General features: G+C 38.8%; 3 protein-coding genes across 4 annotated transcripts in view; 1 reads left to right on the top strand and 2 right to left on the bottom strand.

The window, feature by feature from the left end:
• Nucleotides 1-13,471, bottom strand: part of CENPE (centromere protein E) — a 38,328-nt gene extending 24,857 nt beyond the window's left edge. The window contains exons 1-18 of the mRNA XM_052682491.1: nucleotides 13,321-13,471; nucleotides 13,051-13,142; nucleotides 11,526-11,615; nucleotides 11,329-11,447; nucleotides 9,748-9,867; nucleotides 8,702-8,783; nucleotides 8,493-8,560; nucleotides 8,343-8,414; nucleotides 7,353-7,404; nucleotides 6,386-6,473; nucleotides 6,064-6,190; nucleotides 5,430-5,549; nucleotides 3,752-3,910; nucleotides 3,198-3,342; nucleotides 2,038-2,135; nucleotides 1,121-1,177; nucleotides 870-1,037; nucleotides 47-121 (exon numbers count right to left, since the gene is read on the bottom strand). Coding sequence (XP_052538451.1) covers nucleotides 47-121; nucleotides 870-1,037; nucleotides 1,121-1,177; nucleotides 2,038-2,135; nucleotides 3,198-3,342; nucleotides 3,752-3,910; nucleotides 5,430-5,549; nucleotides 6,064-6,190; nucleotides 6,386-6,473; nucleotides 7,353-7,404; nucleotides 8,343-8,414; nucleotides 8,493-8,560; nucleotides 8,702-8,783; nucleotides 9,748-9,867; nucleotides 11,329-11,447; nucleotides 11,526-11,615; nucleotides 13,051-13,142; nucleotides 13,321-13,376 — 1,788 coding nt within the window. The 5' untranslated portion in view covers nucleotides 13,377-13,471. The remainder of the gene's footprint in view (nucleotides 1-46; nucleotides 122-869; nucleotides 1,038-1,120; nucleotides 1,178-2,037; nucleotides 2,136-3,197; nucleotides 3,343-3,751; nucleotides 3,911-5,429; nucleotides 5,550-6,063; nucleotides 6,191-6,385; nucleotides 6,474-7,352; nucleotides 7,405-8,342; nucleotides 8,415-8,492; nucleotides 8,561-8,701; nucleotides 8,784-9,747; nucleotides 9,868-11,328; nucleotides 11,448-11,525; nucleotides 11,616-13,050; nucleotides 13,143-13,320) is intronic.
• Nucleotides 13,472-13,571: 100 nt separating this feature from the next.
• Nucleotides 13,572-21,810, top strand: part of CUNH4orf47 (chromosome unknown C4orf47 homolog) — an 83,070-nt gene continuing 74,831 nt past the window's right edge. For both annotated transcript variants that reach the window (XM_052682608.1, XM_052682610.1), the window contains exon 1: nucleotides 13,572-13,785. The gene's annotated coding sequence lies outside the window, so the exon portion shown is untranslated. The remainder of the gene's footprint in view (nucleotides 13,786-21,810) is intronic.
• LOC128080415 (radial spoke head protein 6 homolog A-like) lies at nucleotides 13,814-21,585 on the bottom strand. Its single transcript, XM_052682602.1, has 7 exons — nucleotides 21,111-21,585; nucleotides 20,604-20,953; nucleotides 19,545-19,773; nucleotides 17,126-17,878; nucleotides 16,239-16,380; nucleotides 15,338-15,455; nucleotides 13,814-14,196 (listed from the first exon to the last, which is right to left on the bottom strand). The coding sequence occupies exons 1-7, from the start codon at nucleotides 21,255-21,257 to the stop codon at nucleotides 13,947-13,949; spliced, it is 1,989 nt and encodes a 662-aa protein (XP_052538562.1). The 5' UTR covers nucleotides 21,258-21,585; the 3' UTR covers nucleotides 13,814-13,946.

Below are 21,810 nucleotides of genomic sequence, written 5' to 3'. Positions count from 1 at the left end.
ATGTTCTATACAAATCTTATTGCATGCAAGTTTGAGACAGGCTCACCTCGAGTTCTTCATTGTAGGCTTCAGCATTTGAAACAATATTCTTTAGGTTGGTAATTTCATGCATTAGTTGTATCTGTGGAGCAAATTGAAGCAGAATTGCTGAGGATGTTAGAAAGCACCCACACTAATGGTTTTAGTTGCCATCACCATGCAAATAAGCAAGGTCTGTATTATATTTTCTTTTCTATTAGTTAGCAAATCGTAGTTGCCACACTCTTTCAAAATAATAAATGAAAATCTCTATTTCAGCTTCACAGCAGTTAGAAATGATTCAAGTCTAATTTAATCTGCAACAGCTCAAGAAGCAAGAGTGATCAAAGCAATTCATGCAGAAATCATACAGATACAGAACATCCAACTCTGGTCATGTTAAACAGTCTTTTCTGTACAGTGCAGATATTAATGATAATCTTATTGCTGACAAGCAAGAGATATCAAAATTAAGTTTATGTAAAGCCATGAATGCATTCCAGTTGCATCCTGTGAAAGGAAGCACAAATAGAAGACCAGATATAGAAGCACTTTTAAAGTGAAAAAGCTCTTCTCTTGGTCTTTGTTAGAAAAGCTTAAAAATTAGCACTCTTTGAGTATTTCTGTATTGTTACAAGTATAGAAAAAAGAAAATCTAATCTGTAATTCTTAAGTCAGAGTCTGATTTTTACACTCTGTCCACTTTAAACCCTAGGCTCATTCTTTCTACTGCTGAATGCTGCTTGTATCACCACCTCCTGCGAATCAACATCAAAGTAGCATTCTGTAGACTCAACTCTAGAAAACATTTCAGTATAGAGAATACTAATCTATACTTCTGTGCACCTTACCTCATGATCTCTTTGTGTTTGTTTTTCCAGTGCTTCAAATTCATCCATTTCTATCTTTTCCTCCAGTTTCTCCTTCATTTCATTTATTTCTGATTTCAATTGTTCATTTTCTAATACTAACTTATTAAAGTTTGCTTGCAAAATATTGATTTCATTTACAGCAATATCCTGAAGAAAGAAACACAACAAGCTTTAGAAAAGGTTATTGGAATTCTCCACCTTATTTCAAGGTGAATACAGGACAGGCTTACCTTTTCTGCTGCTAAAGTTTCACAGAGTTGCACAGATTCTTCAAAGTCTCTCCGAGTCTAGAAAAAGAATTGCTTTCAGTTAACTGATTGACAAGATCAAGCAAATTTATTATAACCCTTGTTGCTTTTCACTGCCAGAGCTACTTAAATACCAAAGCTCTCTAGGTCATTCACTACTAGAACATACCACAACTCCACGGAGATGACCAAGATACTTTCTTACTAAGAAGTTATAATTATTAAAGATGTATAACAGAATATTGATGCTCTACAGATGAGTATGGTTCTCAGTAAGACAGCCTTACAATGCATATAGACTATGTTAAGCGTTGTAGTTTAACCAGCAGTCAGCTATAAACACAATGAAGTTGTTCACTTGCTTTCCCCTCCCAGTGGGATAGACTAGAGAATCAAACAAAAACAACAAAGTGGAACTTGTGGGCTGAGATAAACTATTTACTGAGATATAAAAGGAAGAAAAAAGAAGAACAGTAATAGTAACAGAGATAATGATACATTCACAAAACAAGTAATGCACAAGCAATTGCTCACCACCCAGCAACTGACATCCAGTCAATAAAGCAGTGGGGAGCCAATAGCCCCCCAACTCTCATGTTTTTAAACTTTTTCCACATGATATCAAGTGGTTTGGAATACCTCTTTAGCCAACTATAGGTCAGCTTTCCTGGTTCTGCCTCCTCCAAGCTCCCCATGCCCCTTAGCTCCCCTTGCTAATAGGGCAGCACAAGAAGTTATGTCCTTGGCTCTTCACAGCCACTGCTCAGCAACTAAAACATCCCCGTATTATCAACACAGTTTTTCTCCCAAAGCCAAAACATTTCAGACACCATGGAGAAAGAACTCTGTCCAAGCTGAAACCAGGACAGTAAGATAAAATGAAGATATTATGATGTTACCCAGTTCATGTCCGGTCCATCAATCCATTCTGTATCTTGAATTTGATCAGAAGCAGTAAAATATTCATTGTCTCGTTCAGAACTCTCTGTTAACAGAGCTGAAAAGGAAGATGCATCAAAAAATACTGAACAGCAATAAGTTCTTAATTGGGAATCAAGAATTTTCTTATCAAAGGTCTTATCACATTGGAAATAATGATTCAATGACACAGATATAACACACAGTTGGACTTCTAAGTCTCATGATTTTCTTTTATGAAAGTGAACAGCACTTTAATCCAGCCCCTGTGCTTACACTGAACACCTATCACAAGTTAATGAGGATTTAAAAAAATCCAGAATATATACTTATATATAGATGAGAAAAAGTATCTAATGGTGAAGAAAAAGGCCAAGTAAAAGCATTCTGTAATATCTGAAGACATATCGTTCCCATAAGAAAGATTTAAAGCAACTTGACAAATGAACGGGTAATAAGGCTGTACAAAGATGCAATTCAGTATCAATAGTGCCCAGTTATTTTCTTCATTTCAGCTTTCTTTATTCCTTGATCTAGGTCCTCTAGTAAGTCCTTCAATTAGAGTTCAATCTTTGAGTAATGACTTTTCTATATCTGCTAACATGTTGAGTTTTACTCCTTATCTTCCTCCCCCCCTAGTTTTTCCAAGAGAACACCTCATATTTTAAATTTTCTTACACGCAAATACATTTGCTTAACAGAACAAATGAGAAAAATCTCCCTTATGCTCTTAGAGGTGACTTTACTTCCTTTGAGAAGGTAAGCAATGCTTACGAAGTTATCTGACAGATTTCCTACAAATTATTTCACCTAGGATGACAAAACTAAAGCTTCCAAAGTTTCCATTTTTAAAAACAAAACAGTTTTATTTCCATTGCAATAACTATCTGCATTATTGCAACTGAATCCACTCCAGGCAGTAGTCTTCACTCACAGACAAATGTAATTGCCTTTGAAAGCAAAGTCAGTGCTTTCTGAGTTCACAGAACGGTTTGAATAGCATAGTGTCAATTAAATGTATTATTAGCAAGTGAAATGGATTTTTAATTTAGATTTATAAAATAAAGATTGTTCTTCATTTTCAAGTCTCCATTTCAGTGCTGCTTTACAGAATTCTCTGCTCAAAAAAAATGGTACTTACAGTCCTCTGCCTCTGGTAGTGACGACAGAGACATTTTCATTTTTTTTGTTGTGGTTAGCGTTGTTTTTTCAAAATCTTCAAAATAGTCCACATTTTCCTGGTTTATTTTACCAGGAGCCCATGTAACTCTCCTTCTTCTCTTGGCCTTTAAAGGGGAGAAAAACAAAAGAATTCACAGAAAGTAAAATTGAATCACTAAATAGAGATTAGTCTACTGTTCCAACAGTCCTGCATCCTAACCAGCTGCTTATTTTTTCTGCAGTTTCTTTAAAATTGAACTACAGCTTGACAGTTTGAAAGCAAAGCTCTTTGCTGCCTGTTCACTGCAAAGCAGCATTGAAGATTCATTGAAGACAGCACTGAAGTATTAGAAATGTACTCCTTCAAAACCCATGTAAAAATTGCGTAGACTATCATTTACACTTATATTAAAAGCAAAGGTTAAGCACTGCTAAACTGAAGCTTTTTTCATTTTCACTATAATTCTGTGCATTTGTATTAATTTTTGACAAGTATTTCAGAATTAAAGAAAGATCTAGGAAGTCTGTGCTTACTTTAGCATTCTGTTTCGAGGAAAATGAGGCAGAAGTCACCAGCATCTCAGTTAAGTTTCGTATCCTATCCTCCTGCACTTTCTGAAGAGAATTCTTTTCTTTCAACAGGTGAGCCAGCTGATCTTTTTCCATTGCATGAATCTGAGTCTTCATAGACACCTTCCATAGAAACAATAATAAAATTTAATGACGTTAAGTGCATCACCTGAAATAGTAGTTTACAAAGAATTACCAGGATTGAGAAGTAACAGCATATACATATATTCCTTTAAGTCTAAAAGAGTTGTCTCTAATCTTTGACAAAAACTGACAACAGTCTACAGTTTCTCAGGAGACTTAGTATTTGAGAGGTTAAAATAGCAAAACAAATCAGCTACAGACTCTAAAGACTTAAAAATTCATTATTAAAAAAAAGTCCTTAATATAAAAAAAATGTAACAGTTTTAGGATGACCTTTTGTATAACTGATAAATATACAGGTGTTATAATTAAGAAATACACAAGAGAGTTTGGTTAAGCAGATTATTGCACCAAAAAGAATAGATAAAGGGCTTACCCTTATCCTGGACCTGCTGGAAAACTCCAAAAGGAGGGATCTCCAGAAGAGATCCTTCCCACTGGTAGTCAGCTCTTAAATGGGTCTAGGAGGGGTGGAGCCAGGCTCCACCCCTTCTGGCAGCACAGGTGAATTGCCTTCAGCTGTGCTCCTGTGCCTGGCTCATTGCTTGTCTCAGGTGATCAATCAGAGGTTCAGGCCTTGATTCAGCAGTTCCCATACACCTTTCCACAGTGGCAGAAGCCCAAAACTCTTCAACTACAACTGTTAAATAACATACTTCTCTAACGTATGTTAGTTCTTAAAACTTTAGGTATTGATAATTCATTCTGTAGTAAAGAGACTGTGTTGCAGTAGCTATTTGACAACCTAATCATAAGTTGTGATATGTAGATATTTGTTAATATTCATGTAATTTAAACATAGAAATATTTGTTGGAAAATACTTTCCTGACTACTCAGTATCTCAAAATATAACAAGCAAGTCCTTAGGTAGCAGTTTTTACTGCAAACTAATTTTTTAGGGAAAAACACTGACATTTTTAAAATGTTCCTCTGGCTTCCCTCAGTCCCAAAAATTAAAGTATCTTAGGATGAGTTATGTAATCAAAACAATATGTGCAAAATTGTGATTATTTTTTTTCCCCATGCTTTGTATTTTACAATCTAGTCTCTTACAACACTTGCAAGATTCACGTTAGCAAAATACTGTCTGCTTTGGACAAATTTGAACTTGAGTTTGGTGTTTGATGGGACGTTGCTACTGTCCACTTCCAAAATGGATGTTCAGCCTATATGTGATATAGATGTTGCCAGTGATCTTACACAGTTGCAGCTTATTGCAGCTTCGGCTGAACATCAAGTAGAACGGGGGGAAACAAAACTTCATTTGGAACTTTTAATTGTAATACGTGATTTAATTGGTTTCGATTCTAGAAAAATGTTTTAGAATAGATACCAGTACGCATGAGTAAAAGCACATACATTTTACAGACATTATACACTACATGCTCTGTATATGCTACACTTTATATATACACACTATAAAAAGAAACATAAATGTGTATGTATACACACGTGTATATTTATATATATATATAATAAATGCACTAAAATTCATACTTCCTCCAGTTGCTTTTTCAAATCTAGAATTTCTTTGCGATATCTCTTCAGCAGGGCATCATCATCAAGCACTTCATTGACTTTTGGAGTGTTCTTCATTCTTTTGGCTGTATTGGCAAACTGGAAGAGCAACCATATTCTCTCATGTACAATAGTTAAATAAATAAAAAGTATAATTCTCTCATTTTTCCCCAAAAGAGTTAAAAAAGTAGTTGACTGATAAAGAAAAAACACATTTAACCAAAATTACATCTAATGATTTTTAATTAATATAAAGCTCATCACTAGGTTCAGTTACTCTCTGTTCTTGTAGAAGCTGTCTAAAATGTTATTAAAGACTTGCAGTTCTGCTTGCAAAAGGAAAACAAGAGAAAACAGAATTTATCTACTGCCACTGAGGCAGGAGAGAAAGCTTTGTTTCAACTGCTAAAAGGCTTCAAGCTAGCCAGTCTAGCGTAACAAAGTGAATAGGAAGAGACACAGAGTACAGACTAAATGTACTTCACGCCCCAAGTGAACAGGGGGCCTTTTGAAGATTCAATCAAAAGAACACCCCCATCCACTACATTTTTCCCCCCAGCCATCAGCATTTAGTCTAGTCAGGATAATGCTTAAAAAAGGCAAGAACGTTTACCTGGAGCGTGCTGAGCGTCTCATCAAAAGAAACAGGAGTTACTGTGCAAATAATAACTGTCTTCGCATTTCCTCCAAGGGAGTTCTGCAAAATTCGAGTCAGCTTGCTGTCTCTGTAATTTATGAAACTGGAAGGAAAGTGAGAATAAAGAAAATGAAGAAATATGATATTACTATACAGAAAAGCAAATACATGTTCTAAAAGTGACAGATCATTTGAAAGAGTAATCAATCCCAAACATAATTTTAATAAATTAGAGTTCTTTATGTATGATCTATTAACAATTGATGTCTAACACAGGTATGTCAACAGAACAGCTTACCCAGATGGGTCATCACAAAGCTTTTTGATAACTTGTCCCAGAATGAACAAGCTCCGGTTTATATTGCAGCCTTCCTTCAGTCGGACGCCTAGGCATTACACAGTGCTTTAGTTGAAAAACAACAACTACACATTTTCAGCAAGTTTTTCTGTAGCATTATTCTGACAGGGACAGTGCCAAAGTTAAATAACAAGTACCACACCACACAGTGACCCACGAGTAGCCAGCATTAAGTTCTCTAGAATAGTCAAGATGAATCGAAGTAGTCATCTATGAGAAATCAGCATTAATAATCTTTAATCTGTAGGCAGGGCCATAGAAACATAAACTGTTTGCAAAGTTCCTATCGTATTTAGACAGAATCATATTTTGATGATACAGGCATATACTGGCATATATATATATATATATATATATATATATATATATATATATATATATATATATATACTGGCATTTACAAAAACATCTAGTAGAATCTAAATATAACAAACCAGGTTTTGATACAGTTTCCTGGTTAGTTATTCTTTACTAAGAGAGAATATTAACCTGTGTTATTCTTATAATACTTTATATTTTAATTTAAAAAAAAGCTACAGGCATTTTTGTGCTTCATGCTGTGATTTAAATTAAGCTTGATTTTTAACAGAGCCATTTAGTTTACAGCTCTGAATTTAACAGTCCCTATAAGCTTCTAAGGATTTCTTTACTGCAAAATATTAATCTTCACTCTTTTAGTCCAATCTATCACCGTTGCTGGATCTGCTACTCTAGAAAAGCCATATTAGTACTGAATTGTTCACCCTGCATAGAATTTCCAGTATTTCCCTGTGCAGATCCTGCCTGCCAAGTAGAATAGATAGTATTTATAAATAACAGCACATACATCATTTCCTCTCCATCATAGGCTCTAATTAAAGGTTAGATAACAGAAATGGTCATCAGAAGAGCATCATCTAACACTCACCCTCAGATCCTGTTTGACTAGCTCTTTCACTACCTGCCAGATCTACCAAATTCTGCAAATAAAATGTATCATAGGTTAGTTCTGGGTGCAATTTACTCTAAAGATTTTCTTACATCTATGAATTCTTAGCACAGACTTAAACTAAAATTACTCTTCAGAAGAAACAAACACACACTAAGTTCTCTTACCACTGGAAATAACCTGCAGCTCCATAAAACATCAACCACCACTTTCAATGTGCTTAACAATACAAAACAAGATTGTGTGAATTCTATTAATGCTACTCTGAATGGTATTTCATCCTTGCAGTGCAGCCTCCCCTACCCTTGCTAAAAGGCAAAGATCATTTCTCAATACAGAGGTGTTAACTACAAATTCAAGCCTTAAGAAGCTGAATCAGTTGTCTTTCTCCTTCATTGCCATTCTGAGGATAGTGAAAGTAGAAATTAGAGGTCAGAAGAAAAAACTTCACTCTGAATATGGTTCAAAACTGACTACAACTTCATAGCATCCCACAAGGACTTGGCTGAACAAGTAGTCATTGATTTTAATGGCTTCTGTTTCAGAAGTGTAAAGTACTGTACTAACTTCGCCAAGCAGTAGTAGAACAAAAAGGCCAAAAAAAGAGTTGCGTTGTCGTCATTCCCCCCCACCTCCCCCCATTAATGGAGGCTATTACACAATCATATGCAACAGCAATACAGGAGATGGAGTGGTGGAAGCATAGGTTCACTAGCAGTGAAGAGATGGGAAAAAATATCATTCAGATATTACACATAAGAATTCCTTTGGAGGGAGGATATCCTCCAGACAACACACATGGAATCTCCCTCTACACAGATGAGAAACACAACACACACATAAGAAATGTTTGACAGAAATTAACAACAAGACATGCTAATAATGTCATTATAAAATAACATTCTTCTTCTTACATACAAACTGCAACTGTAAACTCTCTACTTAAATACCAATTTAACAACATCTTACCAAATGGGACACCATCACTGCTCCATCACAGTTTGCATTTGCAGGATCACTCCGTTCTCTGCTTTCAATTATCTAGAAAAAGAGGGAAACAATAAGTTACTGTCATTTAAAGTCATAAAAAACCCAGCATTCTCATAGTGAAATTTTTACCATTCTGAAGATGGTGTGAGAACGGCTGCTGTGTTCGTTCATTTTTGTTTCTCCGTAGTGGCGATTTTCTGTCAAAAACCAATATTGAAATACTTCTGTTTATATTCAAAAAAAACTGATTTCTGAATAAGATTTTGAAGAGACATCCATGATTCTATGCCATTTAATGCTTTTCTAGAATATCGGCTTGCTTTGGCTAAACAACTTACTTTCTCCTTTCCTGATCCATTCCATAACTTGTTCAGGAGAAACAACCACCTCTTCAATCAGGTCTTCGACATATGTATTTCTCTTAAAAAATACAAACAATGACAACAACGACAAAAGAAACCAGTAATAAATAATTTACTGAACTCTAAAATTCACATAACTAAGACTTATTATTGTACTTTTAAAAGTTAACAACTTGAATGACTTTTTTCTTTAATTTTCCTTTGAACGCAAGAAATGAAAATTTAGACTTACATTAGAACTATTACTTTAAAAGGAGGAAAAAAAATATCTAAAAAGCATCCTAAAAATTAAATTAGTAAGGGAAATTCCCTAAGAAAAGGTACAGAAAAATATTTACCTTAATGTTACAAGGTCATAATTGTACAGTTAATAAAAATGAATTCTCCCCAGACTCCAAAAACATTGGTCAATTTAGGTGATCAAAATAAATAAGCAAATAAATAAATAAACATCCAGTTTGTTTGCTGCAAAGCTTAGCATAGAGAAACAAAGGATGGCATTTATGTAATTTATTTTTTTCCTATGGCTTATCTTCCCAAATATGTTCTATGATTTTATCTAATGATTACAAGTAGAATAAAAGTGTTTTGATTTTGTAGATCATACAGCGATGCTATTAAAGCAATTCTGTGTATCTTTTTGAAGACTTCTATAACAATGAGATAGGGGATCAATATAATTTCAGTAGTTCCACTAATCAGACAACTCTCAAGTATTCACTATTTTTATTAAATAAAAATATATTCTCTTGTAAAGCTTAAAGAATAAGTCTACATTTATGAACATGTATTCAGCTAAGCCAGTAACAAGAAGCTCAGCTTCACTGTTGTTATTCTATTACATCAACTGCCCTTCTGCTAACTTTGAAGACCATTACCAGTTTGATATGGAAATTTTTTTTTAATTATTATTAATTTTTTTTTACTAGATGCCTCTGAAAGCTTTTTTCCCCCCCGGTACAATGCAAATACAAGTGCTATGCTACATAACAATCCCTCAGATTAACATCGCATCTACTTACATTAACATCTTCACGAATTCCTAGAGGCTTCTTTTTCCTTATATTGCAAAGCAAATCTGTGATGGTCTCGTTGTAGATTTCCATGTAGGAAACTCTTAATAAGAATTCTCTATCTGGAATCTAATGATCACAGGAAGAAAAAATAAAAATCAAATCAGCCTACAGAATGAATAGCTTTTAATGCAAGTATTCTAAACTCAAAGTTATCTACTTAGATATCATTTCACAAACTTATTTCCACTGTATCCTTTCCACACAAGCATCTACAAATACAGATCTCTTCCAAGCTGCATTAACAATGTATCATCTTCAGTAAGCTATAAAAGCAAGTTTTCACACAGCTCTAAGGAAGCATGGCAATCAGTCTCTCAGTTAGTTATCCTTCCCATATTAAATCCACTCCCATTTATGCTCTCTTCTTTCTGCATACCTTGACGTCACTCTCTTATTACTTGGATTTTCTTTGCTGCTGCTGCTTCTTTCGCTACCTCCACAGTAAAGAACACTAGGATGAAGGCTGCACAGTGGATTACAGCACCATGGAAGGTTTTCTTGGCTTAGAGTCTATTTTTGTTGATTCTAAAATACTCTGCACCTCACAGGAACAGATGACATATCACATAACTGATATCAATAACCTGAGACCCTCAAGGCAGAAGTATTCTGCAAACGATGTTCTAATTTATACCTTCTCCTTATACCTAATTACACTGCAGAATTTAGGCCCTTGGGGTGCTGCATCAGTTGCACAGAAGTCTTCCCAATACACAGGCGATGACGTAATACACAGTCATTAATCTGAAGATATGCTTTTTAATACACCAATCCAGCTGGATTTCACGCATGTCTGTACAGATGATAACTACACTAATGTTGGACAAAAGCCAGATATATCAAAGCTACTGCTCTTTCTCAGAAGGACCAACAGAGTTGCACACTTGAAGTTCAGTGTTCAGGATAGCCATCTCTAGTGGATTCAGATTATCAAGAAAACTTAAGCAACAGTTTCATAATATGAAGTCAGTTTCTTGCACACTGTTTCTGACATTCTCTTATCAGTCTGCTGTTCCATTCCCCGGCACAGAGGGCTTCAGCATCTTATGTTTATATGGCACAGTCCTAGGGAATTCTTTCTAGTATGGTTCCAGCCCATGTTCTACCAAAACTCACAGACTAGGAACTATTAAAATTGGCCAATCTGCCTGTGATTCTTTTGAACACCTGAAATAAGTAAATTCTTTTTCATATTCTTCATGCTTTAAAAAAATCAAGTTTTGCTAATTTTTGGAGAACTTTTTTGGAGAAAGTTTTAAAATAGCAGAATAAATAACAAAGTTCCACATTACCTCGTCTACGCTGGTAATTCAAGTTTAGTGAGAACTGTTTTGTTACTGACGTGATTCCAGCTACGATGTTATTTTTAACTAATCACATCTCTGCAAGCTTAGCAAAACAACTGCAACATAGAGCCCAAATACAGTTTGTTTCCTTCATAAGTTCCTTAATACTAAAACTCATTTCTCTATAACATTCAGATATATTACTGGGCCTTTCAGTAATTTCAGTTTCACAGACACTCACCTCGCAAATAATTTTGAAGACGTGTTGAATTGCCTTAGGAATAATGCCCAAAGAATCTTTGTTTCCCATCATTGTGTATGTCTTCCCTGAGGCAGTTTGTCCATAGGCAAAGATTGTGCCTAAGAAGATGGTTACATTTTGTTGATTATTTAGAAGTTACATTACAAACAGGAGTTAAGTTCAATTTTAAGACTTACCATTGTAACCTTGCACAGCTGATTGTATAATTGGCACAGCTACATCTTCATATACTTGCTGAGTGTTGTCGCAAGAGTGAAAGACACGATCTTAAACCAAAAAGAAAACAGAAAGCATGCTAGCGTACTGCACTGTAAGTCAAAAACAAGCTGTCATCTTACTCAGGAATGCTGACTTCAAATCAAACATCAAATGTAGTTGTTACAACACTGCTATGACAGACTTTTAAAGAAGAAAAAAAACATTAAACTCAGAACCAAAAGAGGCATGATGAACAGACAATGGAGAAGTCAAAGAAACCAAAAATGTCAGTTAAACAGACACTCTGTTTAATCCTAACAACTGTTACGACTACTTTATCAAGATTGTAAGCCAGACAGGATAGGCTACAAGACCTCTAACAAATGGTATGCCTATTAAACCTCTAGCTTGGGAAAAAAATGTTTGTAGTGGCCACATAAACACTAACAAATGCAGTGAATCCATTGGAAAATGCTAAAAGTGAAGCATTTCCTGGGCTCTAATTCCCATGCTGTCCCACATGTTCTGGGCTGCCTTTCTGTGACTGGAATGCCAGCATGCTACTGAGTTCATCTTCCTGTGTACTGTCATACAAAACGAATCCAGCTTATGTGCTACAAAAACACTTAGTTTTGGTTAGTGCAAGTCAATTCAGAAAGCAAAATTCATCAGGAATTTGGCTTTAAAAGTGCATTCCTGGACCAGCCTACAACAAAGTTGTGCGTGCCTCAGAGGTACATTTTCATAACTGTGAGAAGTTGGGAGTTAGAGAACTACAGTGCTGCAAAAGCTGAGGCGATTGCTGTTAACGTACATTCCAGTCAGATTAATGAAGGTACATATAAGCACTGAAGCTAATTATATAATTAACTTCAAATAATAAATAAAATAATAATATAGGCTGGTTTAGCAATAGGGATCAATACATTAGTTTAAGGACTGATATAATTAGCAAAAGGAATCAATGCGTACTAGTTTTAAACTTTCCATTTCAGCTTTGCTTCATTGTTTCCTTCAATGACAACCTTGTTTCCTTTAATGATTCTGCTTCAGGAGAAGCACTGGAGACATAATAGACTACTTTTATCTTCACATTCACAAGGTGCAAGGACTTTTTCCTCAGATTTCCCATATATTGTTTTGGGCTATAGTGTACTAACAGAGCTGCTCATTACAACCTAACAAGCAACGGAAATTTGCCAACCCGGGGAAAAACAACAAGAGGCCAACAAAAAGTCACCGTGATGAAGATGATGATGGAAAATGAGGAGGAAGTAATCAGTCTAAGACCACCATAGCCCCCTACCACGCACACCCAGCAGGACATTAGCACGTATTAATGAGTTCTCAGAAAAGAACACACATGCATACTGATGTATCACATATCTATGCCTTAATTGCTTAAATGTAGAACTCTGAGATAGTGTTCTTGATTTGTCAATCGCCTGCTATACATCGTGAGGATAAGGGAACGCCGGATGACAATTGCTTTCGCATTCTTACCATAGCTGAAGACTTTTGTACCATTCACTTCCGAAACGGCATTGCCCTCACTTTTCCAGTAGAGCGACGCTTTGTCTTCTAGAGCGCTTTCCCTAAAGGAAAGGACGCCCCCGTTAACCGCACAGGTGACGCTGCGGCTTTGCCCACCCGCCGCGGCTGCCACTCCCGTCAGGCCCCCCAAGCCCAGTCCACCCCCCGGGGCCGCGCACAGTGCCGCCGCCGCCGCCGCCAGCCTCCCCCCTCAGGCCCGCTACCCGGACAGGCGCTCACCTGGCGATGAGCGGCCGTACGCGCACGCAGACCGTCACGGCCCCCTCTTCCGCCATCCCTGCGATAGCCGGGCAAAAGGCTGCGCTCACGAGAAGACGCGCGCCGCTCCCACAGCGCTCCCACAGCGCTCCCCCCGCGCCCCGCAGACTGAAGAGGCCGTGCCGCAACCGCTGTCCGAATTTGAACTGCTCCCGCGGCCGCTTCCTATTGGCCCGCGCTGCGCAGGCGCCTCGGCGGAGCGGCCACTCGGCAACAGCTCCCGGGAAGGGAGAAAGGGAAAGCGGGGCGAGGCGCGGATGGCGGCACAGCCTGTGGAGCGCTCAGCGGCGGCGATGGTGCCGGCCCAGGCCTCGAGCTGTGCGGCGCAGTGAGGCGCGCTGAGTTGTGTGGTTTCACCCATAGACTGGACGTCCTTCTGTGACCGAAGGAGCAGCGGTGAGGAGTGAGCAGAGATCAGAAAAAGAAGTACGTTCCACTCAAGTTCAACAGCAAGTACTTTGCAGTTGCTTTATTACACTAATAAACTAACGTTTAAACTTTTAAAACGTTTTTTTTTCCTCTGTATTTTAATCGTCCTCCTATTAAACTAGCGTTTGAATTTTTGAAGCATTTTTTCTCCCTCTATTTTAATCATCCTCCTCCTCGTCACCTTCCTCAAATTCTTCCTCCTCCTCTTCCTCCTCTCCTTCCATGCCTTCTAGAGCTTTTTGTTCCTGTGCTGCCTTGAAAGCCAGCTCCTCTTGCACCGTGGGGTCTGCGGCCTCCCTGATCTCCGGCCCATCGGGGTACTCAGGCTGCACAGGTGGAGGCAGTGCAGGTGTATGGTTTCCCAGGCTGTATTTGTGCCCCCAGCCAAAGTAGATATTGCCGAATTTCCTGAGAAAGAAAAGTGAAAGATCACACAAACTCTCCCCAGCAGAACATCAGCTGTGATAATTCACAGGCTTCCTTACTCTGCTGTGCACACAGTCGCTGTGGTGCAGGTTCCCTATAAGAGGTATGTTTACCAAAAGCCATCTCTAACAACCGTTGATGAATTCACTAATCCAGCTCTGAAAGATGCAGACCTATTAGAGCAAGTCCAGACAACACTTATGAAAGTGATGAGAGGGCTGGAACACATCTGCAGAGGAAGGCTGAGGGAGCTGGTGGTTCATATTGGAGAATGTGCCAGGGAGACTTTGCTGTGGCCTTTCAGTACTTAAAGGGGGCTTATAAGAAAGATGGACAGAGACTTTTTACAAGGACATCTAACAATACAATCAGGAATAATAGTTTTTAACTGAAGCAGGGTAGACTTAGATTTAAGGAAGAAATTCTTCATTCTAAGGGCAGTGAGGCACTGGAACAGGCTGCCCAGAGAGGCTCTGGCTGCTCCATGCTAAGAGCTGTTCAAAGCCATGTTGGATAGGGCTTTGGGCACCTGGTCTAGTGGAAGGTATCCCTGCCCATGGCAAGTTGGTTAGAAATTAGTGATCTCTGGAGGTCCCTTCCAACCCAAATCATTCTGTGATTCTATACCTTCCACTTTAAAATCTCCCAGTGCTAAAACAATGCATGCTATACTGTCACTTCTCTATTTTGCAGTGTGACTTTCACTTCACTTTAGTAACATAGGTCCATTTCTCCAATTCCAGTTAAAAGTTCTCCAATGCCTATTTAAAAGTTCCCACTCTTAGTTAACTGCACTGTGTATAGTGGAAACTAATGGAACTAAGAACTACAGATTTAAGATTTGCATCAAAGCATTGCAAACTCAGGAACACAAGTTTTAAATTGAGGACCGCAGCCAAATATTAACTGGATATTTACACCCATTTGCTTTATGGTAGTATTTCCAGTGATTCCTCGTTTTTGCTTTTGAACACGCACTGTTGCTATTAAGCTGTATTTTCCAGTCTCAGGATTAGTTACAATTCAGTCAGTAAATTAATGGTAAACCAGATTTGACTTCAATAGATACGTATGTGTTCAGCGTGTAGAATTTGTGTTATAACTGTGTCAACTGACTACTCACGCGCCACATGCAAAAGCATATGCTCCAGGCCATCGGTTTGACCGAAGGATTGCAACAGCATATTGAGGGGTCAGCTTTGGAGAAAGTGAAGCTGTCCAAGCAGGGATGTTTTGAATTCCTGGAGACAGTCAAACACACAATCTGTGAATAAATTGGCTTAAGAGCCACTGCATTTAAGACTGAGCGACAAGGCTGTTACAGAATCCACGCAATATTAAATTAAGATGCACATTAGACGATCTAAGTCACAATTAATAGAGGCACCTGTATTCAGACAGGTCATTTGCATGAGAAGGTATCTCATGGATGCCAGCAGCCACACACAGAAAATACCATGCTCCTGAAATGCAGTAGTACTCACTGCTGTTTCTTTTGTCAAAGATTGTTTAATGCTGATGGATAAATTGAATTCGTATTTTACTCTGATCAAAGAATGGAGAGTAGGAAAATAATTTGCTACTGCTATAATCTAATATTCAGGTTTGCATATTGCCATGATTTGCTGCAGTTAACATGCTACAGAATATAAATTCTCACTAATATATCTATACATGTGTGTACATATTTATTTACATGTGCACCTGCTTTTTTGTCTATGAAGATGATAGAAAGATATCTGAATGTATTTAATATGTAAGCTGTCTTGAGCTTGGAGTAGCCTGACATGTCTGAGGAATTTTTTCTTTATTCTCACCAAGACTGTTAGCTAGAAAACCCAGAGATTACAGTTTTAATGCTGGTACTGGTAACAATTTTGCATTTGATTCATTCTGCAAAAGAATAATGGCAAATTACATCATTCCACAAAGCACTAGAGGCCTGTCACTTCAAGTGTTTACTACCTAAATGCTAGCATTTCCAGGGACTTGCTATCAAAAACTTTGTGCTCCCTGAAGAATACCTTCATCTTCAGAGAGTGGAGTGAGAAGAGGAGGTCCTATTTCTTGCTGTAGTTCATCTGGCGCCTCATCCTTCTCCTCCTCCTCCTCTTCACCTTCTTCTTCCTCTGTTTTTTGTAAAGGGTTAAACCAAACACAGCGACCCTGTCATCAACAAGGAAGAATCATAAATACATGCAGCAATCAGCAAAAGAATATAAGCCAGCTTAAGTAAGTGGTTCAGACACACATACACAAGAGGGAGTGGGGGAGAAAAGAAGGACTATATATTCCACAACTGGGATATTGTAGGCAGACTGTTGTCTCTCTGTCCCTCATTCATTACTTATCCCTGCTTACCATTTCAGAATAATCTCATACTTCTCTCATGAGCTTTCTGTTATTTTGTTGTATTTGATTCTTTTAACAATCCATGCTGATGATAGATGCTGGACTTCAGCAAGAAAACAAAAATCCTGTTCTTACTGAGATTGTATCTTAAAGCACACATTTGTTTCAATATTCATTTTGTGAAGGGATATTAACTTGTTGCTGGCCTTACTGGTTGCAGTCATGCTGACATTATCCATCTCTTCCCAGTCAGGAGGTGTGAAGATGCACAGAAGGTGCACAGAACATCCTTTCCCTCTACACCTGAGCTCAAGTCCAAAAAGGTTCCTGAAATGTGTGTGCAAATTCCTACCTATCTCCATCCTTCTTGTGCAGGCCTGTATGCTCTTTTCCAGTTGAACCCTTAAAACACAGAAGGCCCAAGAAACACCACTGCATGACATAAGTGTTTATACCAAATTGTCCTTATGTTTGGAGTGAACAGCAGCTCAAGAATACAGGAAGCTAGTACTACGGAGTGAATGGTATCTGAGGTCAGGTGAAATTTGTGAGCACATACCTGCTTTAAAATACTCGGTACATGGTGTACCCACGTAGACAGAGACTCCACCATTTCAAATGCAGAAAGAGGTTCAAAATCAGGGTTTTCTTCATAGTCATTTCTTCCTCCTCCCCCTTCCTCATCTTCATCTCCTTCTTCCTCTGCAAACCGGTAATATCCAAGGGGACTGACATGAGTTCCTGCTGAGATCCGAGCTATCTGTGCACGCAGGTAATTGGCTTCATTTCCAGGGAAAGGAGGGAAGCTCACAATGGGAGCATCAAGCCTACCAGTGAAAAACTTCCTGATTTTCCTGGCACAGACAATCTGTGCTGGTGTCACTGGAGGCAACTTCACCCAGGGCTCGCCTGGCTCATTACAAACAAAGTAGACATATTTATTAGCCCCAGTTCCATTTTCTTCTTTTGGAATGACAGGTGGGGGCTTATAGGTAGACTTTGGTGGTTCACTTGTTTCTTTTTCCTCATCTTCATCTTCGACCAAATCCATTCTTTTGTCTCCTTCGTCAATAATCTCTTCCTCTTCTGTTTCCTCCTCCTCTTCCCCCTCACGGTACTGAACTTCAGCTATAATATAGTTCTTCTCCCGGCCCAGAATTCTGCCCCAGAAGCGACAGGTCTGGATTGGCTGAACACTAACAAGTTTTTTAAGGGCAAGAAATATGAGATAGGTTTCATCTCTGCTCAAGCCAATTCCACCCTGTTCAAAATAAAAGGCTGTTTCCATCATGTTAGGTAGAGGAGTCCCTCCCTAGTAAACAAAATCATGAGTTAGAATGAAGAATAATAGCAGTATCTATTTGAAAGACTGAACAAAATATCCACTGAAAGTCATACTCCACTCTCTCAAAGTGCTTTGCAGGCATTCATTTATTACATCTTTCACTATTGTTTAGAAAAATTAAAAATGCCACAATAAGGATAAAGAATGCAGACAAAAGGACAGCTTTTAGAATATAAGATCTCAAATTTCAAACTCACTATTAACTATTGCAAAATAAGCAAAGTTAGAATTCTCACAAAGGATCTTCAAGAAGACTTCATTGCTTATGCATGTTAACTATGTAAGAGGCCTTGACAACCAGAAACAAAACTACTGTCTTTCTTCGTGTTTGTGAAAGATGCATTTGGGGAGAACAGAAAATGTATTTTATATATTTAGACACCAGGTCAACGCTGTTTATCTGAAATTAACATTGCCCTTTTTAATACCTTGTCATAAAGCTCCCTGTATTATTAAGAGGGAATTTCTTAAGACTAGTATGAAATAGTGGCTCCTGCTCTTACTGAAGTCAGTAATGCTCTGGCTGGCTTGTGGGATGCAGAACTAGGCCAATAACAAAGATTAAGAATTTACATTTGGTTTTTCATCCGTCTCTCATTTCATGGCAGTAGGTGGATAAGGATTGTAAATTATTCACAGCAGGGAAGGGAATTTAGTGGAAGTAATGCTGGTTTCGTATGGAATTTGTCTCATTATTACAGGTTTTTTAGGTCAAAGCAAGATAGACAAGAGTATGAAAAATTCAAAGTTCCTTTCTGGAGCATTGCACTTTTCTCCATTTTTTCTTTTACTATTGCATATTGCATATGATATATTGTTACTGTAAAATGAGTAAGAGGCTATGGTAAAGATGCAAAAATGTATATTCAGTTGTTAGGATATGTATTCTGTGGTGGCAATTCATTTTAGTATGTAGTGATAACTTCATATGAAAACCTGCATTTGTTATCTTAACATCCCTTAGTTATTACAAGATTTCCCTTAGTTTTATTTAGGCTGCAAATATATCTGTATGTAAGCAACTGAAAACTGAATATTTCCCTGTTTAATGAAATGGCTTTTTTTTATTTTTTTTTATTTTTTTATTTTTTTATTTTTTACATCGGTAGTTGTTCTTCTTGTAACCACATATTTTTTTCTAATTGGAGAAGGAAGGACTGGAACCACAGTTGAAGCTGGGAGAATCACAAATTTTCCATTCTGTATTTTACAGTAGAAGCTGTGTGCAAAACTCTAAATCTGCACTAGAATAAACCCAGAAATATGGTTACCTTGGGTAAAGAAAAGTCAGGTTTAAGTAAAGAATTTGGATGGAATGTTCCAGCTTGAATTGGCACATGAGAGATACTTCCCTTCTGTTCATCATCTCTAGAACATCTATGATTTTAAAAGCTCAGGATGTTAGACTTACTACAGGAACAAAATTCCCAACTAAGTAACCAGTTGTGTTTTCTTCACAGCTAAACATAGGACCAGCTTGACTGTGACAAGGGTGCAATTATTTCATGTGATGATGAGAGGCAATACTATGAGAGAGACCATAACATCCCCCCTTTTTCCTTTCCCTTCCCACCATCCTGCCACCCATCTCTCCAATATATTTGGTGTCTATTTTTTTCTAATAAGAACTCACTAGCTCTTCTTCTTGTTCTTCATCTCCTCCATCTGACTTGAGGAACAAGTTTCTGCGCATTTCTGCAGATTCAAATGATGGAAGAATCTCATGTTCGTCTCGAAGAGTATCCATTTTTTTCTGAAACTGAGCTGCCTTCAAATCCTTGCTAATGTTCTCAAGTATGTCTACTGGATCCGTGGGCTGTTCATCCAGGATTTTTGTTAGCACATTAACAAGATGATCATATCTGTCATATAAATGAAGATAAAATTGGTCTACTATACAAAAGACCTAGAATATTACATTTTTAATATTAAAAGTAGAAACTAATCACTTGGGTCTTCAAAGAAAAAAAAAATGAATGAGCATCTAAAGATCAAAGAAAAAATGGAGCATTGCAGGAAATTAGACTTGAAACTAATCTGTTTGTATTGTCCAGTCTTCTATTTTTTTGTTCATCCCACACCTTTCTCGGGAATTACAGGAGAATTTAAACCTAATCTCATTCTAATCAATTTCCCTTTGCACTCTATTATTCCCCTTGGGATTTTTTTTTTTTCTGAAAGATGGTGGACACACAAATATAACATAGTGATGAGATACTGCATTTGTAATTGTATGGGAACTGCTGAGTCATGGCCTGAACCTCTGATTGATCACCTGAGGTGAGCAATGAGTCAGGCACAGGAACACAGGTGAAGGCAATTCACCTGTGCTGCCGGAAGGGGTGGAGCCAGGCTGCACCTCTCCTAGACCCATTTAAGAGCTGGCTACCAGTGGGGATGGATCTCTTCTGGAGATCCACTCTGCTGGTGTTTTGTGAGTGAGCCCAGGATAGGGGTAAGCCTTCTATTTATCCTCTTTCTGTTATCATAGTCTGCTTTGTTGAACTCTCTTGTTTATTTCATAATTATAACATCTTAATATTCATTGAGTATACAGTAATGTATTTGCCTGTTCTATAGTCTCTGCTACCCCTTACCTTCTTAACAGATCCCTTTGCCCCTTCATAAACACTACTTTTATTTCCACTCCTACTTCCTTCCCCTTTCAATTTTGTTCCTTTTTCAGACTTACAAGTTCAGGCCGGATGTTATGCTGCTCTTCAGCAAATAGGCTTTTGCATTCTGACATGCCAGCATTCGGTGTTCAGGATCTGGTGTTTGATCATCATATGGACCGTAGCCTGGCTGATATAGTCCATAGCCTGGTTCATGTGGTAAATAAGGTCCGTGCTCACGTTCATAGGCTTGGTAGCGATCACGTCCGCCGTATGTCTGATAGGCACCTCTTGGTTCCTGAGTTCCTAGCGGGTATGTCTGATACACGCTTACCTCCTGTGCCTGATGAGAGTCTTGTCCCAGTGTGTGTATCTGACTGAAGTTTATGTCTGGCACATGTTGCTTGTAAGAGCTTTCTTCTGCTCCCTGTGAGTGACAAAAATATTGCACTGGGGTCAGTGAATGATGTACTTGTCCTGGTGTATGAGCCTGGCCAGCAGTCCAGGTAGAGGTCCTAATAAGGTGCCTGTGACTGACTGCCACGCTTTCCCAGCTCTCCTGGCTGATCAGATGTAGGCCATACCTCCTGGTACTTGGAAGCTGCTCCCGGTTCTAACTGCTGAGGCCGGTAAGATTGTCCTCCGGGTTGAGAGTGCTCAGAAGGCAGCCGCCCAGGGCCCCCCTGGGGTAGCCGGGGGCTCTGTTCAGGCTCCCCGCCAGGCTCGGCCATGGCCAGACGCCTCAGCAGCCCCTCAGCCTCGCTCACGGCCGAGGTGTAGCGGCAGCCGTTGCCAGGGCAGCCGTTGCCGGAAGGGGTGGGCCGGCCGCTGGCCTCTGCTCTCGGCCGGGGACTGACGTTTGTCCCCGCCGGCCGGCTCTGGAACGGCGGCCCTGAGGGAAAGCCGATGAAATCGCTGGAGCTGCTTCGGACGGTTAACCGGACAAGGGGAGGGCTTCCGCGCCTGCTGCCGTTCCCGCTGGGCGGGCGGTTCCCTCTGTTCAGCGGCTGCCCGAGCTGCTCTTCGCTCCTGTTGGTCTGCAGGGGGCTCCGGCCCGGCTCCCTTCCCCTCTTCGTGACCCGCTGCGCTCCGTGTCTGCAGCGTTTGTGGTGCAAAAGCCTCTCGCAGCTTCGGCTGAGAGCAAAAAAGTAGATCTTCCAAAGCTTACTTTTCCTTTTTAAACATGCCGTGTTCCCTTACCTTCACTGCACACAAGAGAAAACGCTGTTTAATCTGCTGCATTCTAGTAGGGATACAGCATACCATTGCTATTTGGCATCAAGC

This window comes from Tympanuchus pallidicinctus, unplaced genomic scaffold (assembly GCF_026119805.1).
Source record: "Tympanuchus pallidicinctus isolate F22 unplaced genomic scaffold, pur_lepc_1.0 scaffold2, whole genome shotgun sequence".
NCBI lineage: Eukaryota > Metazoa > Chordata > Aves > Galliformes > Phasianidae > Tympanuchus > Tympanuchus pallidicinctus.
This window is presented reverse-complemented; position numbering and strand designations above follow the sequence as displayed.